We start from the raw sequence: 22,852 nt of genomic DNA, 5'->3' as shown, positions 1-22,852 counted from the left end.
AAAGGTTCCATTAGACCGGAAAGTAGCAAAATATAACCCCTCTATTCAATGGGGGGGGAGGTGCGGAGAGGCAGAAAACAGGTAACTATAGGCCAGTTATCTTGACGTTTGTTGTGGGGAAGGTGTTAGAATCGATCATCAAAGAGGCACTTGGAAAAACACAAGATAATAGGGAATAGTCAGCATTGATTTGTGAAAGAGAAATCATGTTTAACCAATTTATTGGAGTTCTTTAAAGGATTTGGATTTAAATGTGGGAGGCATGATGGGAAATTTGCAGATGACACAAAAATTGGCCGTGTAGTCGATAACGAAGAGGATAGCTGTAGACACCAGAATGATATCAGTGATTTGGTTGAGTGGGCAGAGAAGTGGCAAATGGAATTCAATCCAGAGAAGTGTGAGGTAATGCATTTGAAGAGGACAAACAAAGCGAGGGAATACACAATAAACGGGAGAATATTGACAGGGGTAGAAGAAGTGAGAGACCATGGAATACATGTCCCCAGGTCCCTGAAGGTGGCAGGACAGGCAGATAGAGTGGTGAAGGCGGCATATGGAATGCTTTCCTTTAGTGGTCGAGGTATAGAATACAAAAGCAGGGTTGTAATGCTGGAACTGTATAAAACGCTGGTTAGGCAACAGCTGGCGTACTGCGTACAGTTCTGGTCACATTACAGGAAGGACAGTATTGCTCTGGAGAGAGTAAAGAGGAGATTTATAAGAATGTTGCCAGGGCTTGAAAGTTGCAGCTATGAGGAAAGATTGGACCAGATAGGGTTGTTTTCCATAGAACAGAGGAGGCTGAGGGGTGACTTAATTGAGGTGTACAAAATTGAGGGGCCTCGAAAGAGCAGACAGTAAGGACCCATTTCCCCTAAAAGAGAGGTCAATTATCAGGAGGCACAGATTTAAGGTGATTCGTAGAAAGATTAGAGGGGACATGAGGAAAAACGCTTTCACCTAGAGAGTGATGGGTGTCTGGAATTCACTACCTGGATCGGTGGTGGAGGCAGAAACCCTCAACTCATTTAAAAGGTACCTGGACATGCACCAGAAGTGCTGTAACCTGCAAGCCAAGGACCAGGTGCTGGAAGGTGGGATTAGATTGTGCAGCTAGTTTTTTCTGCCGGTGCAGACACGATAGGCTGAAATGGCCTCTATCCGTGCTGTAATTTTTCTATGGTTCTATGGAGTAACATGCATTGTACATAAAGGGGAGCCCGTTGACATACTGTACTTGGATTTCCAGAAGGCATTTGACAAGGTGCCACATAAAGGGCTATTGCGCAAAGTAGGAGCTCATGGTGTAGGGGGTAACATATTAGCATGGAGAGAAGATTGGCTGGCAGAAAACAGAGTATGCATAAATGGGTCCTTTTCTGATTGGCAGGATGCGATGAGTGGAGTCCCGCAGGGGTCTGTGCTGAGGCCTCAACGTTTTACAATTTATATCAATGACTTAGATGAGGAGAGCAATGGCATGGTAGCTAAGTTTGCAGATAACGCAAAGATAGGTAGGAAAGCATGTTGTGAAGAGGACATAAGGAACTTGCAGACAGATATAAAAACAAGAAATGCTGGAATCACTCAGCAGGTCTGGCAGCATCTGTGGAAAGAGAAGCAGAGTTAACGTTTCGGGTCAGTGACCCTTCTTCGCAGACAGATATAGATAGGTTGAGTGAGTGGGCAAAAATATGGGAGATGGAGTATAATGTGGGAAAATGTGAAGTTGTTCACTTTGGCAGGAAGAATAAAAAAAGCACAGTATTACTTAAAGGGAGAATGACTGCAGAATTCCATGGTGCAGAGGGATCTAGGTGTTCTAGTGCATGAGTCACAAAAAGTTAGCATGCAGGTACAGCAAGTAATAAAGAAGGCGAATGGAATGCTATCCTTTATTACAAGAGGAATTGAAATTAAAAATAAGGATGTTATGTTTCAGTTATACAGGGCATTGGTGACACCACATCTCGAATACTGTGTGCAGTTTTTGCCTCCTTATCTAAGGAAGGATGCAAATGCATTGGAGGCGGTTCAGAGGAGGTTTACTAGATTGATACCTGGAATGAGCGGGTTGTCTTATGAGGAAAGGTTGGACAGATTGGGTTTATTTTCACTGGAGTTTAGAAGAGTGAGGGGAGACTTGATTGAAGTATATAAGATCCTGAAAGGTCTTGACAAGGTGGATGTGGAAAGGATGGCTCCTCTTGTGGGCGAGTCCAGAAATAGGCAGCGCTCTTTTAAAATTAGGGGTCGCCCTTTTAGGACAGAGATGAGGAGAAATTTTTTCTCTCAGAGGGTTGTGCAACTTCGGAATTCTCTGCCTCAGAAGGTGGTGGAGGCGGGGTCATTGAATATTTTTAAGGAGGAGGTAGATAGATTGTTATTGGGCAAGGGAATCAAAGTTTATCGGGGGTAGATGGGAGTGCAGATTTCGCAGCAGAAACAGATCGGCCATGATCTTATTGAATGGCGAAGCAGGATCGAGAGCCGAATGACCTACTTTTGCTCCTAATTCGTATGGTCGTATGGAAACAATCCAAACTCACCTCACCACCATCTTTCCCAATCCCTCCACTGCTTGTCTGGTTGATCAACATACAGTCCTGCACGAGTTGCAATTTCCTGTTATGCATTGGGAAAACCAAAGCCAAAGCCACGTCTTCAGCCTACACCACATAGTCCGTTTCTTAACCATCAATTCCACCCCCCTCCCACGCTACTGCCTCAGGCTGAACCAATTGTTCACAACCTCAGCATCTAATTTGACCCGTAGCTGAGTTTGTGACTCCATATCCTCTCCATCACAAAGATAGCCTATTTCCAGTTCTGTAATATCATCTGTCTTCTCCACAACACCTCAACTCATTTGCTGCTGAAACTCTCAGCCAAGCCTTTAGTGCCTCCACACTCGACTATTCCAATGGTGTTTTGGCCAACCATCCATCTTCAATTTGAGCTTATTCAAAATTCTGCTGCTAATTTCCTAACTTGCATCAAATCCCACTCACTCATCACCCCTGTGCTCACTGACCGACACTGGCATCTGGTCCAGCAACGCCTTGATTTTAAATTAACACCTCCCTGATCAAATCCTTCTACGGCCTCATTCGTCCTTCTCTCCATCATTGCCTATAGCCCTATAACCCTTCAAGATGCTACACTCCTCCAACTCTGGCTTCTTGTGCATCCGCCACTTCCTTCGTCTCAACATTGATGGCTGTGCCTTCAGGTATCAAGGCGCTAAGTTCTGGAATTCCTTTGCTAAAGCTCTTTGCTTCTTCCCCTTCCTTTAAGGCACTCTTTAAAATCTTGCTCTTCAACCACCCACCTAATATCTCTTTTGTTGACCTGGTGTCAATCATTGTCTGATTACACTCATGGAAATCCTCCCAATGGGATGTTTTACTACTTTAAAGACACAGATCAATGCAAGTTGTTGTTGACAGAGACACTTGTGCAAACATTAAACGAGGTAGCGAAAATCCAGAGAAGGTTGCAGAAGGGGAGAATTAAGTCACAGAAAAATCTGTAAGGACAAGGATTTTAAGTTTTATATAAGGGGTGGGGAGGAACATACGAATTAGGAGCAGGAGTAAGCCACTCAGCCCCTCGAGCCTGCTCCGCCATTCAATAAGATCATGGCTGATCCGATTGTAACCTCAACTCCACATTCCCGCCTACCCCCAATAACCTTTCACCCCCTAGCTTGTCAAGCATCTATCGACCTCTGCCTTAAAAATATTCAAAGACTCTGCTTCCACTGCCTTTTGAGGAAGAAAGTTCCGAAGAACCCTCTGAAAGAAAAAAATTCTCATCTGTCTTAAATGGGAGTCTCCTTATTTGTAAAAAGTGACCCCTAGTTCTAGATTCTCCCACAAAAGGAAACATCCTTTCCAAATCCACCCCGTCAAGACCCCTCAGAATCTTGTATGTTTCAATCAAGTCGCCTCTTACTCTTCTAAACTCCAGTGGATACAAGCCTAGCCTGTCCAACCTTTCCTCACAAGACAACCCGCCCAGTCCAGGTATTAGTCTAGTAAACCTTCTCTGAACTGCATCTAGTGCATTTATATCCTTCCTTAAATAAGGAAACCAATACTGTACACATTACTCCAGATGTGATCTCACCAATGCCCTGTATAATTGAAGCATTACCTCCCTACTTTTGTATTCAATTCCCCTTGCAATAAATGATAACATTCTTTTAGCATTCCTAATTACTTGCTGCACCTGCATACTAACCGTTTGTGATTCATGCATTAGGACACCTAGATTCCTTTGCATTTCAGAGCTCCGCAATCTCTCACCATTTAGATGATATGCTTTTTCATTCTTCCTGCCAAAATGGACAATTTCATTTTCCCACATTATACTCCATTTACCAGATCTTTGCCCACCCACTTAACCTATCTATATGCCTTTGTAGCCTCATGTCCTCTTCACAACTTGTTTTTCTACCTATCTTTATGTCATCTAAAGAAACAAGGAATGAGGAGTCAATTTAGATCAGTTAAAATCGACAATCTAGGCTAAATGTGAGACTGTATGTAAGTGGTTGAGTTTTGTACAATTTCAAGTTAACATAAAAGTTGATGGCCTTTATATCTAGGGGACTAGAATACAAGGGGGAAAAAAGTCATCTTCCAGCTATACAAAGCCCTGGTTAGACCACACTTGGAGTACTGTGAGCAATTCTGGGCAGCAGAGCTTTGGAAGGATCTATTAGCCTTGGAGGGAATGCAGCATAGGTTTACCAGAATGATAACTGGACTCCAAGGGTTAAATAACAAGGAGAGATTATACAAATGAGGGTTATATTCCCTGGAATTTAGAAGGTTAAGGGGTTATTTGATTGACATTTGTAAAACATTAAAAGGGAACAGACAGAGTAAAGAGCAAAACTGCTGGAATTTGACGATGAGTTGGTAACCCTGCCCACCAGCTGGAAAGTTGGGGGGTGGGTTGGGGGGCGAGCTCACCTCTGCTGGGCCTGAACGGCATGCTGCTATTTTGCATGGCTCAGCTTCTCAATTGGCTTCAATTGGGGCTTCCGCCCCTCTGACGCAGGAAGTCCCACCTCCAAGAGCAGCCAGCCAATCAGGCTGGCAGGTCTTCAGTCCCAGCAGAGCCGCTGGGAGCAGTGGTCACTGCTAGGATTGCATAAAGCCAGGTCAAATAACAATGGAAGCAGCCCAAGAAAGGTAAGTGGGAGTAAGACAATGTTATGTACATAAGATTCATATTACCAGAACTTTGGCAACAGTGCTGAACTAAGATACTTTTTTGTTAATCCATTCATGGAATTTGGGTAGTGAGCGTCGCTAGCTAGGCCAGCATTTATTGCCCTCCCTAATTGCCCTTGAGAAGGTGCTGGTGTCATGGTCCTGTAGTTTTTTTTCTCCGGGGAACATGTGATATGTCTTTAAGGCTAGAAAAGGAGCCGTACTACTTTAGGAACTAGCAAGCGTCAGGAGTTAGAGAAAATGCATTTCGGTTGCCGTTGAATACAACCATATACAGAGGGAACGAACCAGCTTCAGAGAATGCACCCTGGTTACCCAGCAACAGTCATTCGGAGACTGCGATTCAAAGCGTGCATTCTCATTACCTTGGATACAGCCACTTGGACGGAGGATCAAGCAATACATTGGTTACAATTCAATTTTGAACTGACTTTTTAATTGAAGATAGTCTGTTCCAACAGAAGACAGACAGCTGGTGTTAGCATCTGAAAGAGCTCTCAGCCATTTAAACTGAAGGAACAGAATTTAGTCTGTTTAATTATTAACTCTCAAAATTCTAAAAAAAGTCAAGCCAAAACAGAGATTTCTGATAATTTAAACTCAACGAAGGGAAGTTAGACTGTGACAATCTTTTATCCCTCAAAAACTCTAAAGTCAGATTGATTTTATTGAAAGTTGTTAATTGTAGAAATCCATCGCTGAAGCAGGAAAGCATCACTTACTGCTGGAATTAGACTATGGACTGTTCTACTGCTGAAGAACCTTTTTTCCCCCCCATCAGACAGCTGTGAGGATTTCAAGCAACATTGGACTGTAAATTTGCAAGGACTCCAAATTTTTCTATTTTAAATGTTGCTTATATCTTCACAGTATTTAAGAATTTAGTTTCTCGAATTAAACAGTTAATTTGTTGATTTAAAGACACCTGGTTTGGTTAGCCTCATTCCGGGGTTAATAGAGGGTACAGTTTGGCTGGGTCTTTCTTTAATTTGGAAAGTTTAAAATGATATGTTAGGTGATCCGTGGAGGGACGGGATTGAATTAACAGTGCATTTCTCCCACCACACCGCTGCAGTCCATATGGTGTAGGTATGCCCTCAGTGCTGTTAGGGAGGGAGTTCCAGGATTTTGACCAAGCGACAGTGAAAGAATGGTGATATATTTCCAATTCAGACTGCTGTGTGATCAATGTTCCCTCTAGGCTGTGCGACGTGCAGTGACGCAAAAGTTCTCATGCAGGCCGCGCACAAGTTGACCCCTTTAAATTACTGCCCAGCAAAAAAATTTAAAGGAACTGTGCACTAAAAAAAAAATTGCCAACACACACCCCAAAAATTAGAGGAAACATCATGAGAGACCTGATGGGAAACTTGCAGATGATAGTATTCCCATGCACTTGCTGCCCTTGCTCTACTAGGTGGTAGGAGCCTTGGTGAGTTGTCACAGCGCGTCTTGTAGATGGTTCACTGCAGCCACAGAAACCCTATGGTGGAAGGGGTGAATGTTTAAGGCAGTGGATGGGCTGCTAATCAAGTGGTCTGCTTTGTCCTGGATGGTTTCGAGCTCGAGACTTGTTGGAGCTACACTCATCCAGGCAAATGGGGAGTATTCCATCAAACTCCTGATTTGCGCCTCGTAGATGGTGGTGAGATATTTGTCGCAGAATTCCTAACCTCTGCCCTGTATCGCCACAGTATTTATGTGGCTAGTCCAATTAAGTTTCTGGTCAATGGTGACCCCCCAGGATGTTGATGGTGGAGGATTCAGCTACAGTAATAACCACTGAATGTCAACGGGAGATAGTTAGATTCTCTCTGTTAGAGATGGCCATTGCCTGATACTTGTGTGGCGTGAACGTTACTTGCCACTTATAAGCCCAAGCTTGAATGTTGTCCAGGTCTTGCTGCATGCAGGCATGGACTGTTTTATTATCTAAGGAGCTGCGAATGGTACTGAACATTGTGCAATCATCAGCAAACATCCCCACTTTTGACCTTCTGATAGAAGGAAGGTCATCGATGAAGCAGCTGAAGATGGTTGGGCTAAGGACACTGCCTTGACAACCTCCTGCAGTGATGCCCTGAGGCTGAGATGATTGGCCTCCAATAACAACTGCCATTTTCCTTTATTCTAGGTAGGACTTCAGTCAGTGGAGAGATTTCCCCTTACTCCCATTGACTTCAATTTTACTAGGGCTCTTGGACACCACACTCGATCAAATGCTGCTTTGATGTCAAGGGCAGTCACTCTCAGCTCTAGAATTCAATTCTTTGGTCCATGTTTCAACCAAGGCTGCAATGAGGTCTGAAGTCGAGTGGTCCTGAAATGATGTTAAATTTATAACTGCTTTAAATCCACAGGCCCAATTTGTCATACTACTGGGAATATTTTTTTTTAAATTAGGTGACAAAAAGCTTATGTAAAGCACATTAATATGTTTTACAATTTTGGAATCAAGCTTTTCACCCAAAGCAGACAACAAATGAGTTTGTAGAAAAAGCAAATACAAATAAAAAAACTTAATAAATCTCCCCCAGCATAATAGAATATGCAATACAGTGTGTGGTAAAGATAGGACAAAACAAAGTGTTTTTCTTTTAAAAGACAGCAACATACAGGGATCCGATGAGGGTGAAGCTCAAATGATTTATCAACTTCATCTGAGCCCATCGATGATGTATTCTCCATCTGCAACTAACATGTACAAATAGACTTGTAAAGAAATATGGATTTCATAGAATCAGAATGATTACAGCACAAAGGGAGGCTATTCGGCCCAGCCCGTCCTGTCCATGCTGGGTCTCTGCAAGAACAACTCACCTAGTCCCAGTCTCCTGCCTTTTCCCCTTAGCCCTGCAAGTTTTCTCTCTTCAGATAATTATCCAATTCTCTTTTGAAGGCCCTGACTGAATCTGCCTCCAGCGTACTCTCAGGCAGTGCATTCCAGATACTACCCACTCGTTGCATAAAAAGGTTTTCATGTCACTATTGCTTTTGCCAATCACCTTAAACTGCTGTCCTCTGGTTCTCCATCCTACTGCCAATGGGAACAACTTTCCCCTATCTGCTGTCCAGAGTCCTCGTGATTTTGAACACCTTTATCAAATCTCCTCTTAAACTTCTCTTCAAAGAAAAGCCCTAGCTTCTCCAATTTATCCATTTAACTGAAGGTCCTCATTCCTGGAACCAGTCTTGTGAATTTTTTTTGTACCCTCTCTAATGCCTGCACAACCTTTCTAAAGTGTGCTGCCCAGAACTGGATACAACATTCCAGCCAAACCAGTATTTTATACAAGTTTGTCACAACTTCTTTGTTTTTAATTTGAAGGGTATTTGGGGAAATCAATCCGAAAGAATTTTTTTTAAAAATCAGAGCTTGCATGCAACATCTTAACTACTACAGTTGATAATAGGCTTGCCCAGTCTAACAAGTATACTGTTTATTCTTTTGTCCAATCTACAACCACTGTGATCATTGCGCCTTGGAAATCTACATTTAGACCATGGTTACATTCATTTCTCTAATTAAAATAGTAACAAGGACAATGTTTTAAGACTTGAATAGTCAGTCTGGTTGTTAGTTTCAAGATCTGCTGCATGGGCCATTAACCCAGAGACAATAGAAGCTTGTGATTAGACTAAAAAGAGATAAGAGGGACCCAAACATCATCAGTGTCTGTATGCATCACTATGATTTTGCAGGGGTGGGGGGGGCATATACGGGATAAAACATGATAGGACAAATTCGGCTGCAAGTTCCTATTTATGGAATATAACCAGGGAGTTTGGAACAACTCTCAGGAGCATAGGATTTAACAGTGAGCACCTGGAGAGTGAAGAAGGAGAAATGTGGAACAGGACATCACTTCTTCGAACCAAGGAACACCAGAGTAATATAATTCTCAACTATTATCTGGTACACTGCTGTTCAAATACTGCAATGTATTAATTCTCACTGATAGCAAATAAAAAACACTTCTATCAATACGGCATCAACGTCAGAAAAATTAAAGTCCAAAAAAAGTTATAGAGTTCATTTAACAAACTCTTCATTGCAAGGGATACAATAACATAATGGTTATGCGACTGTACTAGCAATTCAGATACTTGGGCTAGTAACCCAAGAACGCAAATTCAAATCTCACCATGGCAGTTGAGAATTTGTGTTCTGTTTTTAAAAAAATCTGGTAATAAAAAGCTGGAACCAGCAAAAGTTACCATGATGCTGTCAGAATGTTGTAAAAACTCGACAAGTTTGATCATGTTTTAGGGAAGGAAGCATGTTTTCCTTACCTTGGCTGGGCTACACTTGGCTCCAGTGCCAAATCCGCGTGGTTGCCCTCTGGCCTAGCAAGCCATTACCAGGGGTTCAAGAAAGCAACCCCATCACCACTATTTCAGGGCAACAAGGTATTGGCAATACCTGCCCATTTACCTCCTCTCTCCTCACTATCCCAGGCCCCAAACACTCCTTTCAGGTGAAGCAGCGATTTACTTGTACTTCTTTCAATGTAGTATACTGTATCCGCTGCTCACAATGTGGTCTCCTCTACATTGGGGAGACCAAGCGCAGACTGGGTGACCGCTTTGCGGAACATCTCTGCTCAGTCCGCAAGCAGGACCCTGAGCTTCCGGTTTCTTGCCATTTCAACACTCCCCCCTGCTCTCATCTCTGTCCTGGGATTGCTGCAGTGTTCCAGTGAACATCAACGCAAGCTCGAGGAACAGCATCTCATGTACCGATTAGGCACACTACAGCCTGCCGGACTGAACACTGAGTTCAATAATTTCAAAGAACAAAGAACAGTACAGCACAGGAACAGGCCATTCGGCCCTCCAAGCCTGCGCCGATCTTGATGCCTGCCTAAACTAACACCTTCTGCACTTCCGGGGCCCATATCCCTCTATTCCCATCCTATTCATGTATTTGTCAAGATGTCTCTTAAACATCGCTATCGTACCTGCTTCCACCACCTCCCCTGGCAGCAAGTTCCAGGCACTCACCACCCTCTGTGTAAAAAAATTTGCCTCGCACATCCCCTCTAAACTTTGCCCCTCGCACCTTAAACCTATGTCCCCTCGCAACTGACTCTTCCACCCTGGGAAAAAGCTTCTGACTATCCACTCTCCATGCCGCTCATAACTTTGTAAACCTCTATCATGTCGCCCCTCCATCTCCGTCGTTCCAGTGAAAACAATCTGAGTTTTTCCAACCTCTCCTCATAGTTAATGCCCTCCAGACCAGGCAACATCCTGGTAAACCTCCTCTGTACTCTCTCCAAAGCCTCCACGTCCTTCTGGTAGTGTGGCGACCAGAATTGCATGCAATATTCTAAGTGTGGCCTAACTAAGGTTCTGTACAGCTGCAACATGACTTGCCAATTTTTATACTCTATGCCCCGACCGATGAAGGCAAGCATGCCATATGCCTACCTTATCCACCTGCGTTGCCACTTTCAGTGACCTGTGGACCTGTACGCCCAGATCTCTCTGCCTGTCAATACTCCAAAGGGTTCTGCCATTTACTGTATACTTCCCACCTGCATTAGACCTTCCAAAATGCATTACCTCACATTTGTCCGGATTAAACTCCATCTGCCATTTCTCTGCCCAAGTCTCCAACCGATCTATATCCTGCTGTATCCTCTGACAATCCTCATTTCCACCAACCTTTGTGTCATCCACAAACTTACTAATCAGACCAGCTACATTTTCCTCCAAATCATTTATATATACTACAAACAGCAAAGGTCCCAGCACTGATCCCTGCGGAACACCACTAGTCACATCCCTCCATTCAGAAAAACACCCTTCCACTGTTACCCTCTGTCTTCTGTGACTGAGCCAGTTCTGTATCCATCTTGCCAGCTCACCTCTGATCCAGTGTGACTTCACCTTTTGCACCAGTCTGCCATGCGGGACCTTGTCAAAGGCTTTACTAAAGTCCATATAGACAACATCCACCGCCCTTCCCTCATCAATCATCTTAGTCACTTCCTCAAAAAACTCAATCAAATTAGTAAGACACGACCTCCCCTTCACAAAACCATGCTGTCTCTCGCTAATAAGTTTGTTTGCTTCCAAATGGGAGTAAATCCTGTCCCGAAGAATCCTCTCTAATAATTTCCCTACCACTGATGTAAGGCGCACCGGCCTATAATTTCCTGGATTATCCTTACCACTCTTCTTAAACAAAGGAACAACATTGGCTATTCTCCAGTCCTCTGGGACCTCACCTGTAGCCAATGAGGATGCAAAGATTTCTGTCAAGGCATGACAGCCCCCCATTTTACTTTCATTTTTAGGTATTTATTTTTTTCTTTTTTACATTTTTTACAATCTTTTTTTTGCATTTATTTCATTTCATCTTAGTTTGTTCAGTTTACTTACTGTTTTTTTTCAGGTTTGCACTTGCTGCTGTTCAATATTCAGTCCGTTAACACCTAATCTGTACTAATGCTTTGTCTTTCAACACACCATGAACATATTGTTTGCCTTTGCTCCATGACCTTTTGGTCAGCTATGTGGCCTTGACAAATCTACACCTTCTCCTTTGTTATCTCTTGCCCCACCCCCACCTCACTTGCTTATAACCTGTGACTTTTCTAATATTTGTCAGTTCCGAAGAAGGGTCACTGACCCGAAACGTTAACTCTGCTTCTCTTTTCACAGATGCTGTCAGACCTGCTGAGTGGTTCCAGCATTTCTTGTTTTTTATTGCAGATCTCCAGCATCCGCAATATTTTGCTTTTATTATATTGGCAATAAATGCTGGTCTTGCCAGGATCCCAGGGCCCACATCTTTTATATTTGTGCCCTGACCAAGTCACATCCCCAAAATACAAAAAGAAACAGATACGGTTGCAGTTAACCTTTCTCATGATCCCAGTAAAAGTCTCGATTAAAACAAATGAAGAAAAAGGAAATTATACGAACCTAAATGCTGTAAAGCTGCAAGAATGTGAGAGAAGTGTTTGTACTTAAGAATGTAATCCAGAGCTACAGCTGTTCTGTTGCACAATTTCTGCTCCTCCGTGCTGTTCTGATTAGCTTGTTGAATGCGGTGCCTGATAGTAATTATTTGAAGATTATCGGTTTTCTTGCGCGAGCAATATGCTTTCCACAAAGCCTACAAAATTAGACATTTATTTCGATATTTTCTTCGACAACTATGTGTACCATTTCAATAAACTTATAGGCATGGATTTCATGCTGGCAATGGGGTGGGGGGTTGGGGGGGGTCACAATGTCTGGAAAAAACGATGCCAAGTGCCCATGTCGCCTCTTCTCCGGAAGGCCCCCAAATCTAGTGCCAATCAGGCACTTAAATGGACAGTGGACAGTCTTCCACGGGATCAAGGACCCTTGCACCGGAAGTCCTGCCCTCAGAGCTGCTGGCCAATCAGAGACTGGCAGCTCTTTAACTGAGCAGCACTACCACGAAGGCGGTGGCTGCTGCCGGTGGAGCAACTACCCAAGGCCCAGGAGCGTCACTGGACCCAGGCCACAGGTAGGTCAGGGCAGGAGGGGTTTCACCGATGTCGGTAGGTAGGGGGTTGGTAGCAAGGGCAGGGGGTGGCTCGCAGTTGGCCCTAACTTCCCGATACAGAGCCCTTCGTTTAGGTATTAAGTGCCTTTAAATGAGGGACCATCCACCCCGCAGCCAGGTAGCAGCCCGCACGGTTTCTTGTGCCATCTTCCCATGTAGCGACAAGGCCTCCCGGCACATGGCTAATTGCAGGAGGAGGCCCTTAATTGGCATTAATTACCTAGTTAAGGGCTCAATTGACGGTGCAGTAGGAAGGCCATTCACAGGCCTTCCACCCCAGACTAAATTTTGCCTGAGGCAGAAACCCCATGTCCTCCCCCTCCAATTATATGCTCTCCCCGTTTCCAAAACCGCCGCGGCGAACAGTATAACATATACTTTATGGGGGAAATAAGGACGTACTGAAGTACATTTATAAAGTTCATTAGTTCAAGTGTATCACTGCAAATCACCATGACAACTGCCATGCAATTAATTTTAATATATGACCGCATTAAGTAAAGTTTAATAAGAGTACAATACATGATATTTTACAAACTCTAAAAATAACCAGAAAACTAAAATATATAGATGCACATTTTCTTTCTCACTTAAGTTGCTCATCTGCAGAAAATGCTTTAAAAGGATACCAACAACTAACCCCAATTAAAGTTAGAGTACCTGTATTTTGACAATTCCACTGTGAAATCTTTCTTTCCGGGTTTTATAGAGAAATAGTTTTACAGCTTTCTGAATGACAACAGCAGCTTGGTGACGTCGCACGAGCCAGACCTTAACAGTTCGCTGTACTACAATGATCTTCTGACGCTTATCAAGGTATCTGCTGCGTTGAAGACAAGCCCTGAACCATCTCTATAATGAAATAGAGGTAATAAATCAACAAATAACCAGAGGTGACATAGCAGTGACTATACTTAGGAAAGAATCCAACATATATGAAGTATTACGGGTCAACTAAAGGTGTTAAGAGTGTTATATGCATGTCATTTTTTCAGTATGATTCAAAATTGTTACAGTTGCACAAGAATATTTAACGGTGAAATGACTTGTAAAGTCTCAAGTAGTAACAATAATAATGGGGGGATAATTGCTCCAGTCAAGGGTTGAATTTATGTTTCGGCTGTAAACAATGGAGGCCCACACGCAAGGATCAAGCTTTGTCAGCCGCCGCGATATTAAACGCGGCGGCTCATTTAATTGTCCAAGGCAGAACGCCATCCCCACCACTGCGCAGGCGCCAACGCCATTTTTAAAGGCTTTGAGCCCTACACTGTAATTTAAATTTTTAAAGGACTACTGATTTTCTTTTCTAAAGTGATCCCAACCCTCTCCCATCCCCCCACCCCCACAATAAACATAAGTAATTACCTGCCCTCTCCCCCACCAAAACGCTTACTTTGTGGTGCCAACCTTCCCCCACCACCCCACAAAAGTTCAACAACTATAAACTTTACCCCTTCCCAGCACCCCCTAGTCAAATTAAATTAATCTGCACAGAGAAACATACCTGCTCCCCCCTCCTCACCAGTGTTATGCCTTGGATCTCGGATGGAGATCTGAAGGCGTGGGAGTGCCAGCCACCAGCACTAATATCGGAGCGGAATGGACAGCGGGAGAAAGCAAGTACTTTATTCATTAATTTACATGAATTGAAATATTTAGATTGGGCTCCCGTCACTGAGCAGTGGGGGGCTGCCACGAGGCCTCGCCACCGCTGGCAGTATCGGGCCAGGCCTTCCCAGTGTTGAAACCCATGACAGGCTTATGCCGGAAGCATTTTCCAGCCCCCCCATGACTGCTGATGTCGGGAGCTGGGGCTGGTGGGGGCGGGTGGTGTCTGTAAAATTTGCCCCAAGATGTGCAGAGATATTGTTTTTAAAAAATCTACATTATTCTTATTTATAGTGACCAGAATAACTATATCCCATTAACCTGTTTAAACTTCAAGCTTTTGAGAAATGCTGTTTTAAAATTTTGATCACCTGGATTGAACTTCATCCTTTTAATTTTTTTTTTTACCTGGATACAAATGACGGAATTGATCTCTTCTTTTGCATGTTTAAGAGCCATGTATCCTCTGTACATTCTTTGAATCTTAAAGGCACAAAGGTGGTGATAGATGGCAGCAGTAAAACGAAGCTTCTTTTCTGCCAACTTTTGCTCAGCAAGCTGTAAATGAAGAGGAAAAATATACAAATCATGAATTAATGTGATAATATCACCACATAGTAAAGTAGACATTTATGGCATTACAGTTGTTAGGCAAAAGACAGATTTCTAAATTTGAATACTACATAATAGATAATTTAGCTTTGATGCTGTTTGTCTATCAGACATGCTCCTGGATCAAAATCTATATTCCAGTTTTTTTTTTAAATCCTGAAACTTATCACTCAAACTCTTACACAGGCAAATCAAATACACTAGGCTGTAACTATTCAATAGATGCTTATTGCTTATAGCTTAGGGGTTAAGGGCAGTAGTGACTTTCACAGCTCCTCTCTCCACTCCAAGTGCCCTGAATGCATGCAATTGCAGCAGAATCTTTGCTGTGGGCTTGAAACTTTAATAATTTCCTTTAATCAATGGTGTGGGGATGTAGTACAATTTTTCCCTTCATTCAGCTAACTAATACCAATTCTGAGTTTGAGCTCAAGATCTACCTTTCATTTAGAGCCTCCTTCTCTTCCCCCATCTAGCAATTCTGTACAATTGACATTTAGCAAGATCTTAATCCTCAACTGAGTGTTACAACCGAGGTGGGAGAAGTGCACTATCTTTTCTAGTCCCACTTCTCCACAGGTCACAACATATATTTTTAAATGTTTACCCAGTTACCGATTCGGTCAATCGGTCAGAATAAAATACATCAACCAGGTTTCTTTAATAAACATCAAAAATTATCAGATTATAAAAACAAGTCTTAACCAGTAACGAAGCAAAGTATTAACAAACAGATTGAAATATGAAAGTTCCTTTTTTTACTTTAGCCCCTCATACACACATACAAGATAGATTTTCTCTTTAGAGGTTTGTTACAAAAAAAACCAAAAAGAATACTTTTGCCAAATACTTGCTAATTCTTGAAGAAAAAGAGAAAATATGGAACAATGTCAGATGTCCCTTTTTTTTTGTCTGGCGTCCAGGTATACAGTGATGGGTCACTGGTATCCTTTTCTGAAGTAATTTGTTCAGGCGGCATCAAAGATTTATCCGGCAGCTTTTTCCAGCATCTCAGGAGAAATGCTGCAACAGGGGTTTCAAAGACCCTTTCAGCAGGAATGGAGCAACAATATCTCTATTTCTTACACTCATTTATAACAGCTTCTCAAAGAGATAGAAAAACTGGCAGGGTTTTGAAAGAGATGGGAAAGACTGAGTTGGGGTTTTGTCCTTGGCAGGTTAATTTTTTAACTATTCTTCAAAACACTGTCCATACCCCAACTGCCTGTCCAAAGCGAAACCAAAACAATATCCCAAGAGTCAAGCCTCCTGACCCCTATAAATATTGACCTGTCACTTCTTTGTAAACATCCTTCCCATGTCAAAAAAACACCTGCTGGGTACTTATCTGAAGATACGTGACTTCAAGTAACTGTCGTTTTGAAACAACCTCTCAGTAACCCATTTAAAAAAAAAAACACCCATGCACTCCTTTTCAGTTTTAAAACACAAGCCCCCAAAATTTAACAAAAAAATGGAAGCACTCAACAATAGTTAGGAGCGACATCTGCTTTTGATATATTTTAGGACGGCTGCAATGCTCATCTTTCCTCTGCAAACTTAGTTATCAATTTCTCCCCATCTTGCTCCCTCTTTATGCCACCTAATGTTTTTTCTATTAATTTTGGGACAACATTAACAGTCACTTGGACAAGAGTGGATTAATTAAGGCCAGCCCGCACAGATTTGAAGGTAAATCATGCCTAACAAACTGAATTGAGTTTTTAAGATGAGGGAACAGAGAGGGTTGAGGAGGATAGTTCAGTTGATGTGGTGTAGATGGACTTCCAAAAGATGTTTGATGAAGTACCACAGTGCCAGCAACGTTGAAGCCCATGGAAAAAAAGGGACAGTGGCAGCATGGATACAAAGTATAAGTGAACTGTGAGCAGGATCATGATTGACTTCAAGAGGACACAGACAGGCTGGTAGAATGGGCAGATAAGGGGCAGATGCAATTTGGCACAGAGCAGTCTGAAGTGATACATTTTGGTATCAAGAAGGAGGAAGGCAATACAAACTAAAGGGTAAAAACTTAAAGGGGGTGCAGGAACAGATGGACCTGGAATAAATATGCATAAATAGTTGACAGTGGCAAGGCAGACCGAGAAACTAATTAAAAAGGCACATGGGATCCTGGGTTTTATAAACAGAGGCATAGTGTAGAAAAGCAAGGTAATTATGATGAACCTTTATAAAACTCCGATTCAGCCTCAACTGGAATATTGTCCAATTCTGGGCACTACCCTTTCGGAAGGATGTGAAGGCTTTAGAGAGAGTGCAGAAAGGATTTATGAGAATGGTTCCATGGAGGAGTCTTCAATTACATGCATTGGTTAAGTTATGGCTGAGAGGAGATTAGATAAAGGTATTCAAAATCATGAGTGCTTTAGACAGTATAGAGAGAGGAGAGAAAGAGAGAGAGGAGAGAAAGAGAGAGAGGAGAGAAAGAGAGAGGAGAGAGAAAGAGAGAGGAGAGAGAGAGAAAGAAAGGGAGAGAAAAAGGGAGAGGAGAGGCAGCACAGTGGCGCAGTGGTTAGCACCGCAGCCTCACAGCTCCAGCGACCCAGGTTCGATTCCGGGTACTGCCTGTGTGGAGTTTGCAAGTTCTCCCTGTGTCTGCGTGGGTTTCCTCCGGGTGCTCCGGTTTCCTCCCACGTGCCAAAGACTTGCAGGTTGATAGGTAAATTGGCCATTATAAATTGCCCCTCGTATAGGTAGGTGGTAGGGGAATATAGGGACAGGTGAGGATGTGGTAGGAATATGGGATTAGTGTAGGATTAGTATTAATGGGTGGTTAATAGTCGGCACAGACTCGGTGGGCCGAAGGGCCTGTTTCAGTGCTGTATCTCTAAAAAAAAAGACAGGGAGAGAGAAAGAGAGAAAGCGAAAGAGAAAAAGAGAGAGAGAAAGAGAAAAAGGGAGAGAGAGAGAGAGAGAGAGAGAGAAAAAGAGACTGTTCCCATCGGCAGAAGAGTCGATAACCTGAAAGCACAGATTTAAAATGATAGGCAAAAGAACCAAAAGCAACATGAAAAAACATTTATATGCAGCGAGTGGTTATGATCTGGAATGCACTGCCTGAAAAGGTGATGCAGGCAGATTCAAAGGAGAATTGGATAAGCACCTTAACAGAGAAAGTTTGAACACTACAGGGAAAAGGCAGGGGAGTGGAACTAGCTAAATTACTCCTGCAGAGAGCTGGCATGGGCTCGACAAGCCAAATGGCTTCCTTCTGTGCTGTAATCATGCTATGATTCTAATTTTAGAGAACAGAGAAAAATGTACCTCCCAAGTCATCATTTTACTCACTATGCACCTTGTAAAAGTAGACCTGACAACATTTATTTTCTATAGAGCACCAAAGAATTTGGGAGGCTTATAGAGACCCAATTCTGTTTAAAATGAGTTTCAATAAATTAGAATTCATTCAAAACTTGCACTCCAGTTAATAAAAGATTACCTTCTTGCGAATTAGCCATCCACGACATCTGGATTGCAAGAGAATTACAGCCTCCCTGTTTTTTTTGTATTTCACCTTTTCAGTTTTTGCAAGCTGCCATGATCTGTAAAATCTTTCTATTACCACTGCAGCCGTTCTTTGCTGAAGAAACTTCTTTCTTTGATTATAACTTCTGTATGCAAGCTGAATTTGAGAGGCAGCTTCATGTTTCTGTAATCCCAATTAAAGAAAATAAATACTAGTGGTATAATAATTTTGCAATATGTAATTTGCTTCAGCTACTTAACTTTTGAAAATCAATTTCAAATATTATCTGAAAACACTATGATATAGCACACTTTCCCTGTCACTAGGTTTCATGGAGGCACCCAAGATCACGTCGTTGGCACCAGCTAGACCTCATTGTCACAAGGCGAGCCACCTTAAACAGTGTTCAAATCACACGCAGCTTCCACAGTGCGGACTGCGACACCGACCACTCCCTGGTGTGCAGCAAGGTTAGACTCAGACCAAAGAAGTTGCATCATTCCAAGCAGAAGGGCCACCCGCGCATCAACACGAGCAGAATTTCTCACCCACAGCTGTTACAAAAATTTCTAAATTCACTTGTAACAGCCCTTCAAAACACTCCCACAGGGGATGCTGAGACCAAGTGGGCCCACATCAGAGACGCCATCTATGAGTCAGCTTTGACCACCTACGGCAAAAGTGCGAAGAGAAATGCAGACTGGTTTCAATCTCATAATGAAGAGCTGGAACCTGTCATAGCCGCTAAGCGCATTGCACTTTTGAACTACAAGAAAGCCCCCAGCGATTTAACATCCGCCGCACTTAAAGCAGCCAGAAGTACTGCACAAAGAACAGCTAGGCGTTGCGCAAACGACTACTGGCAACACCTATGCAGCCATATTCAGCTGGCCTCAGACACCGGAAACATCAGAGGAATGTATGATGGCATGAAGAGAGCTCTTGGGCCAACCATCAAAAAGATCACCCCCCTCAAATCTAAATCGGGGGACATAATCACTGACCAACGCAAACAGATGGACCGCTGGGTTGAGCACTACCTAGAACTGTACTCCAGGGAGAATGCTGTCATTGAGACTGCCCTCAATGCAGCCCAGCCTCTACCAGTCATGGATGAGCTGGACATACAGCTAACCAAATCGGAACTCAGTGATGCCATTGATTCCCTAGCCAGCGGAAAAGCCCCTGGGAAGGACAGCATTACCCCTGAAATAATCAAGAGTGCCAAGCCTGCTATACTCTCAGCACTACATGAACTGCTATGCCTGTGCTGGGACGAGGGAGCAGTACCCCAGGACATGCGCGATGCCAACATCATCACCCTCTATAAAAACAAAGGTGACCGCGGTGACTGCAACAACTACCGTGGAATCTCCCTGCTCAGCATAGTGGGGAAAGTCTTTGCTCGAGTCGCTCTGAACAGGCTCCAGAAGCTGGCCGAGCGCGTCTACCCTGAGGCACAGTGTGGCTTTCGTGCAGAGAGATCGACTATTGACATGCTGTTCTCCCTTCGTCAGATACAGGAGAAATGCCGTGAACAACAGATGCCCCTCTACATTGCTTTCATTGATCTCACCAAAGCCTTTGACCTCGTCAGCAGACGTGGTCTCTTCAGATTACTAGAAAAGATCGGATGTCCACCAAAGCTACTAAGTATCATCACCTCATTCCATGACAATATGAAAGGCACAATTCAACATGGTGGCTCCTCATCAGAGCCCTTTCCTATCCTGAGTGGTGTGAAACAGGGCTGTGTTCTCGCACCCACACTTTTTGGGATTTTCTTCTCCCTGCTGCTTTCACATGCGTTCAAATCCTCTGAAGAAGGAATTTTCCTCCACACAAGATCAGGGGGCAGGTTGTTCAACCTTGCCCGTCTAAGAGCGAAGTCCAAAGTACGGAAAGTCCTCATCAGAGAACTCCTCTTTGCTGACGATGCTGCTTTAACATCTCACACTGAAGAATGCCTGCAGAGTCTCATCGACAGGTTTGCGTCTGCCTGCAATGAATTTGGCCTAACCATCAGCCTCAAGAAAACGAACATCATGGGGCAGGATGTCAGAAATGCTCCATCCATCAATATTGGCGACCACGCTCTGGAAGTGGTTCAAGAGTTCACCTACCTAGGCTCAACTATCACCAGTAACCTGTCTCTAGATGCAGAAATCAACAAGCGCATGGGTAAGGCTTCCACTGCTATGTTCAGACTGGCCAAGAGAGTGTGGGAAAATGGCGCACTGACACGGAACACAAAAGTCCGAGTGTATCAGGCCTGTGTCCTCAGTACCTTGCTCTACGGCAGCGAGGCCTGGACAACGTATGCCAGCCAAGAGCGACGTCTCAATTCATTCCATCTTCGCTGCCTTCGGAGAATACTTGGCATCAGGTGGCAGGACTATATCTCCAACACAGAAGTCCTTGAAGCGGCCAACATCCCCAGCTTATACACACTACTGAGTCAGCGGCGCTTGAGATGGCTTGGCCATGTGAGCCGCATGGAAGATGGCAGGATCCCCAAAGACACATTGTACAGCGAGCGAGCCACTGGTATCAGACCCACCGGCCGTCCATGTCTCCGTTATAAAGACGTCTGCAAACGCGACATGAAATCGTGTGACATTGATCACAAGTCGTGGGAGTCAGTTGCCAGCATTCGCCAGAGCTGGCGGGCAGCCATAAAGACAGGGCTAAATTGTGGCGAGTCGAAGAGACTTAGTAGTTGGCAGGAAAAAAGACAGAGGCGCAAGGGGAGAGCCAACTGTGCAACAGCCCCAACAAACAAATTTCTCTGCAGCACCTGTGGAAGAGCCTGTCACTCCAGAATTGGCCTTTATAGCCACTCCAGGCGCTGCTTCACAAACCACTGACCACCTCCAGGCGCGTATCCATTGTCTCTCGAGATAAGGAGGCCCAAAAGAATAGCACACTTTCAAAGTAATTTCGCAGTATTTTGAATATTTAGGATAAATGAATCTTGCTTTATAGAGCTACTGAAATCCTTTGATAAAAAGTAATTAAATTATTGGATGGGGAGTTCAGAGGATGGTGTTAAAATAGCAAGTTCTCAATCTGAGAAGTAAAAAATTACATTCCAGAGATCTCTTCCGTGGTTCACAATATTAAAAGGCGACAACAGGCTAGCTGCTGATGACATAAAGCTATGTGGAAAGGTAATGAGTAGAAAGGAAACTTAACTCGAGAGTTAAACCAAATGTGCAGATGGACATATATTTTAACATGCATAAACATAGTGGAATGCATAGATTGGGGAGGGTGGCAGAATGATCTGCAGGCACAGAGTTGAAATTCCAACAAGTGCTAAAAGACAAGGCGTACATTTCCAAGAGAAGAAAATACAGGCCACTAACAAAAGGTACTACAACAAATTGTCTATCTACACCCAATACGTGACCTTGCTTCTCCCCCTCCACAATTGGCTATCCTTCGCTGGCGAGGATGATTGTCTTTCATGAGTCTGAAGATGGCTGATGAGGCCAATTTGGGATCTACAGACTTTAGGGCGTATAAGGCATTTGCTGTCATGTGGGATGTCTGATTGTGTATTATTAATTTGGGGCATGGCTTGTTCTTTTTGTCGTTCTTGCTTTTCCGCTTCATTTTGTCGTTGTTGGGTCTCAAAATGCTGGGATCCTTCCCGCAGACTCTACCTCCATCCCAGGAGTTGATGTCAGTGTTGCATTTCTTCATGTTGGCTTTCAGTACATCCATGAAGAGCTTCTTCTGTCCTCCTCTGATGTGTTTGGCCTGCCTGAGCTGGGAGAAGATGACCTGCTTTGGGAGCCTGGTATCTGACATCTGAACTATATGACCAACCCAACAAAACTGATGGTGGATAATCATAGCCTTGATATTTGTGGTGCCTGCTTGAGAGAGAACACTGTTGTTGGTATGCCTATCCCCCCACTTGATATGTAGGATCGTCCACTGGCAGTGTTGATATGACTCCAGTGCTTTGAGGTTCCTCCTATACATTGTCCATGTTTCAGTCCTGTACCGTAAGGTAGGGATCACGACCGCATAGACAGCCATAAACTTGGTTTCAGTTTTGATGTTGTAATCTTCAAACATTCGCTTCCTCAGGTGGCCAACGGCTGCATCAGCAGATATCAGGCGATGATGGATTTCATCGTCAATGTCAGCCCTCTGTGAAAGATAACTTCCAAGGTACTGGAAGTGTTCCACATTTTCCAGACACACATCATGAATCCCAATCAATGGGGCTGGGGTTTGTGCATTTGAGATTGCTAATGGAGAACGCTGATCTTCTGAATGTTTAGTACAAGTCCCATCTTCTCATATGCATCAGTAAATACATCAATG

The 22,852-nt window shown here is 43.5% G+C and overlaps 2 protein-coding genes across 3 annotated transcripts in view; one reads left to right on the top strand and one right to left on the bottom strand.

The window, feature by feature from the left end:
- Positions 1 to 22,852, top strand: part of LOC137373011 (complement factor H-like) — a 621,771-nt gene that overhangs the window by 218,991 nt on the left and 379,928 nt on the right. The window lies entirely within an intron of this gene.
- The window catches only part of aspm (assembly factor for spindle microtubules), a 103,468-nt gene that overhangs the window by 13,232 nt on the left and 67,384 nt on the right, over positions 1 to 22,852 (bottom strand). For both annotated transcript variants that reach the window (XM_068037705.1, XM_068037707.1), the window contains exons 22-25: positions 18,485 to 18,694; positions 14,818 to 14,967; positions 13,459 to 13,650; positions 12,186 to 12,378 (exon numbers count right to left, since the gene is read on the bottom strand). In XM_068037705.1, the coding sequence (XP_067893806.1) occupies positions 12,186 to 12,378; positions 13,459 to 13,650; positions 14,818 to 14,967; positions 18,485 to 18,694 (745 nt within the window). The remainder of the gene's footprint in view (positions 1 to 12,185; positions 12,379 to 13,458; positions 13,651 to 14,817; positions 14,968 to 18,484; positions 18,695 to 22,852) is intronic.

The sequence above is a fragment of the Heterodontus francisci genome, chromosome 8 (genome assembly GCF_036365525.1).
Source record: "Heterodontus francisci isolate sHetFra1 chromosome 8, sHetFra1.hap1, whole genome shotgun sequence".
In the NCBI taxonomy this organism is placed as follows: domain Eukaryota; kingdom Metazoa; phylum Chordata; class Chondrichthyes; order Heterodontiformes; family Heterodontidae; genus Heterodontus; species Heterodontus francisci.
Note: the sequence above shows the minus strand (reverse complement) of the source record. Positions and strands in the feature narration are given on the sequence as shown.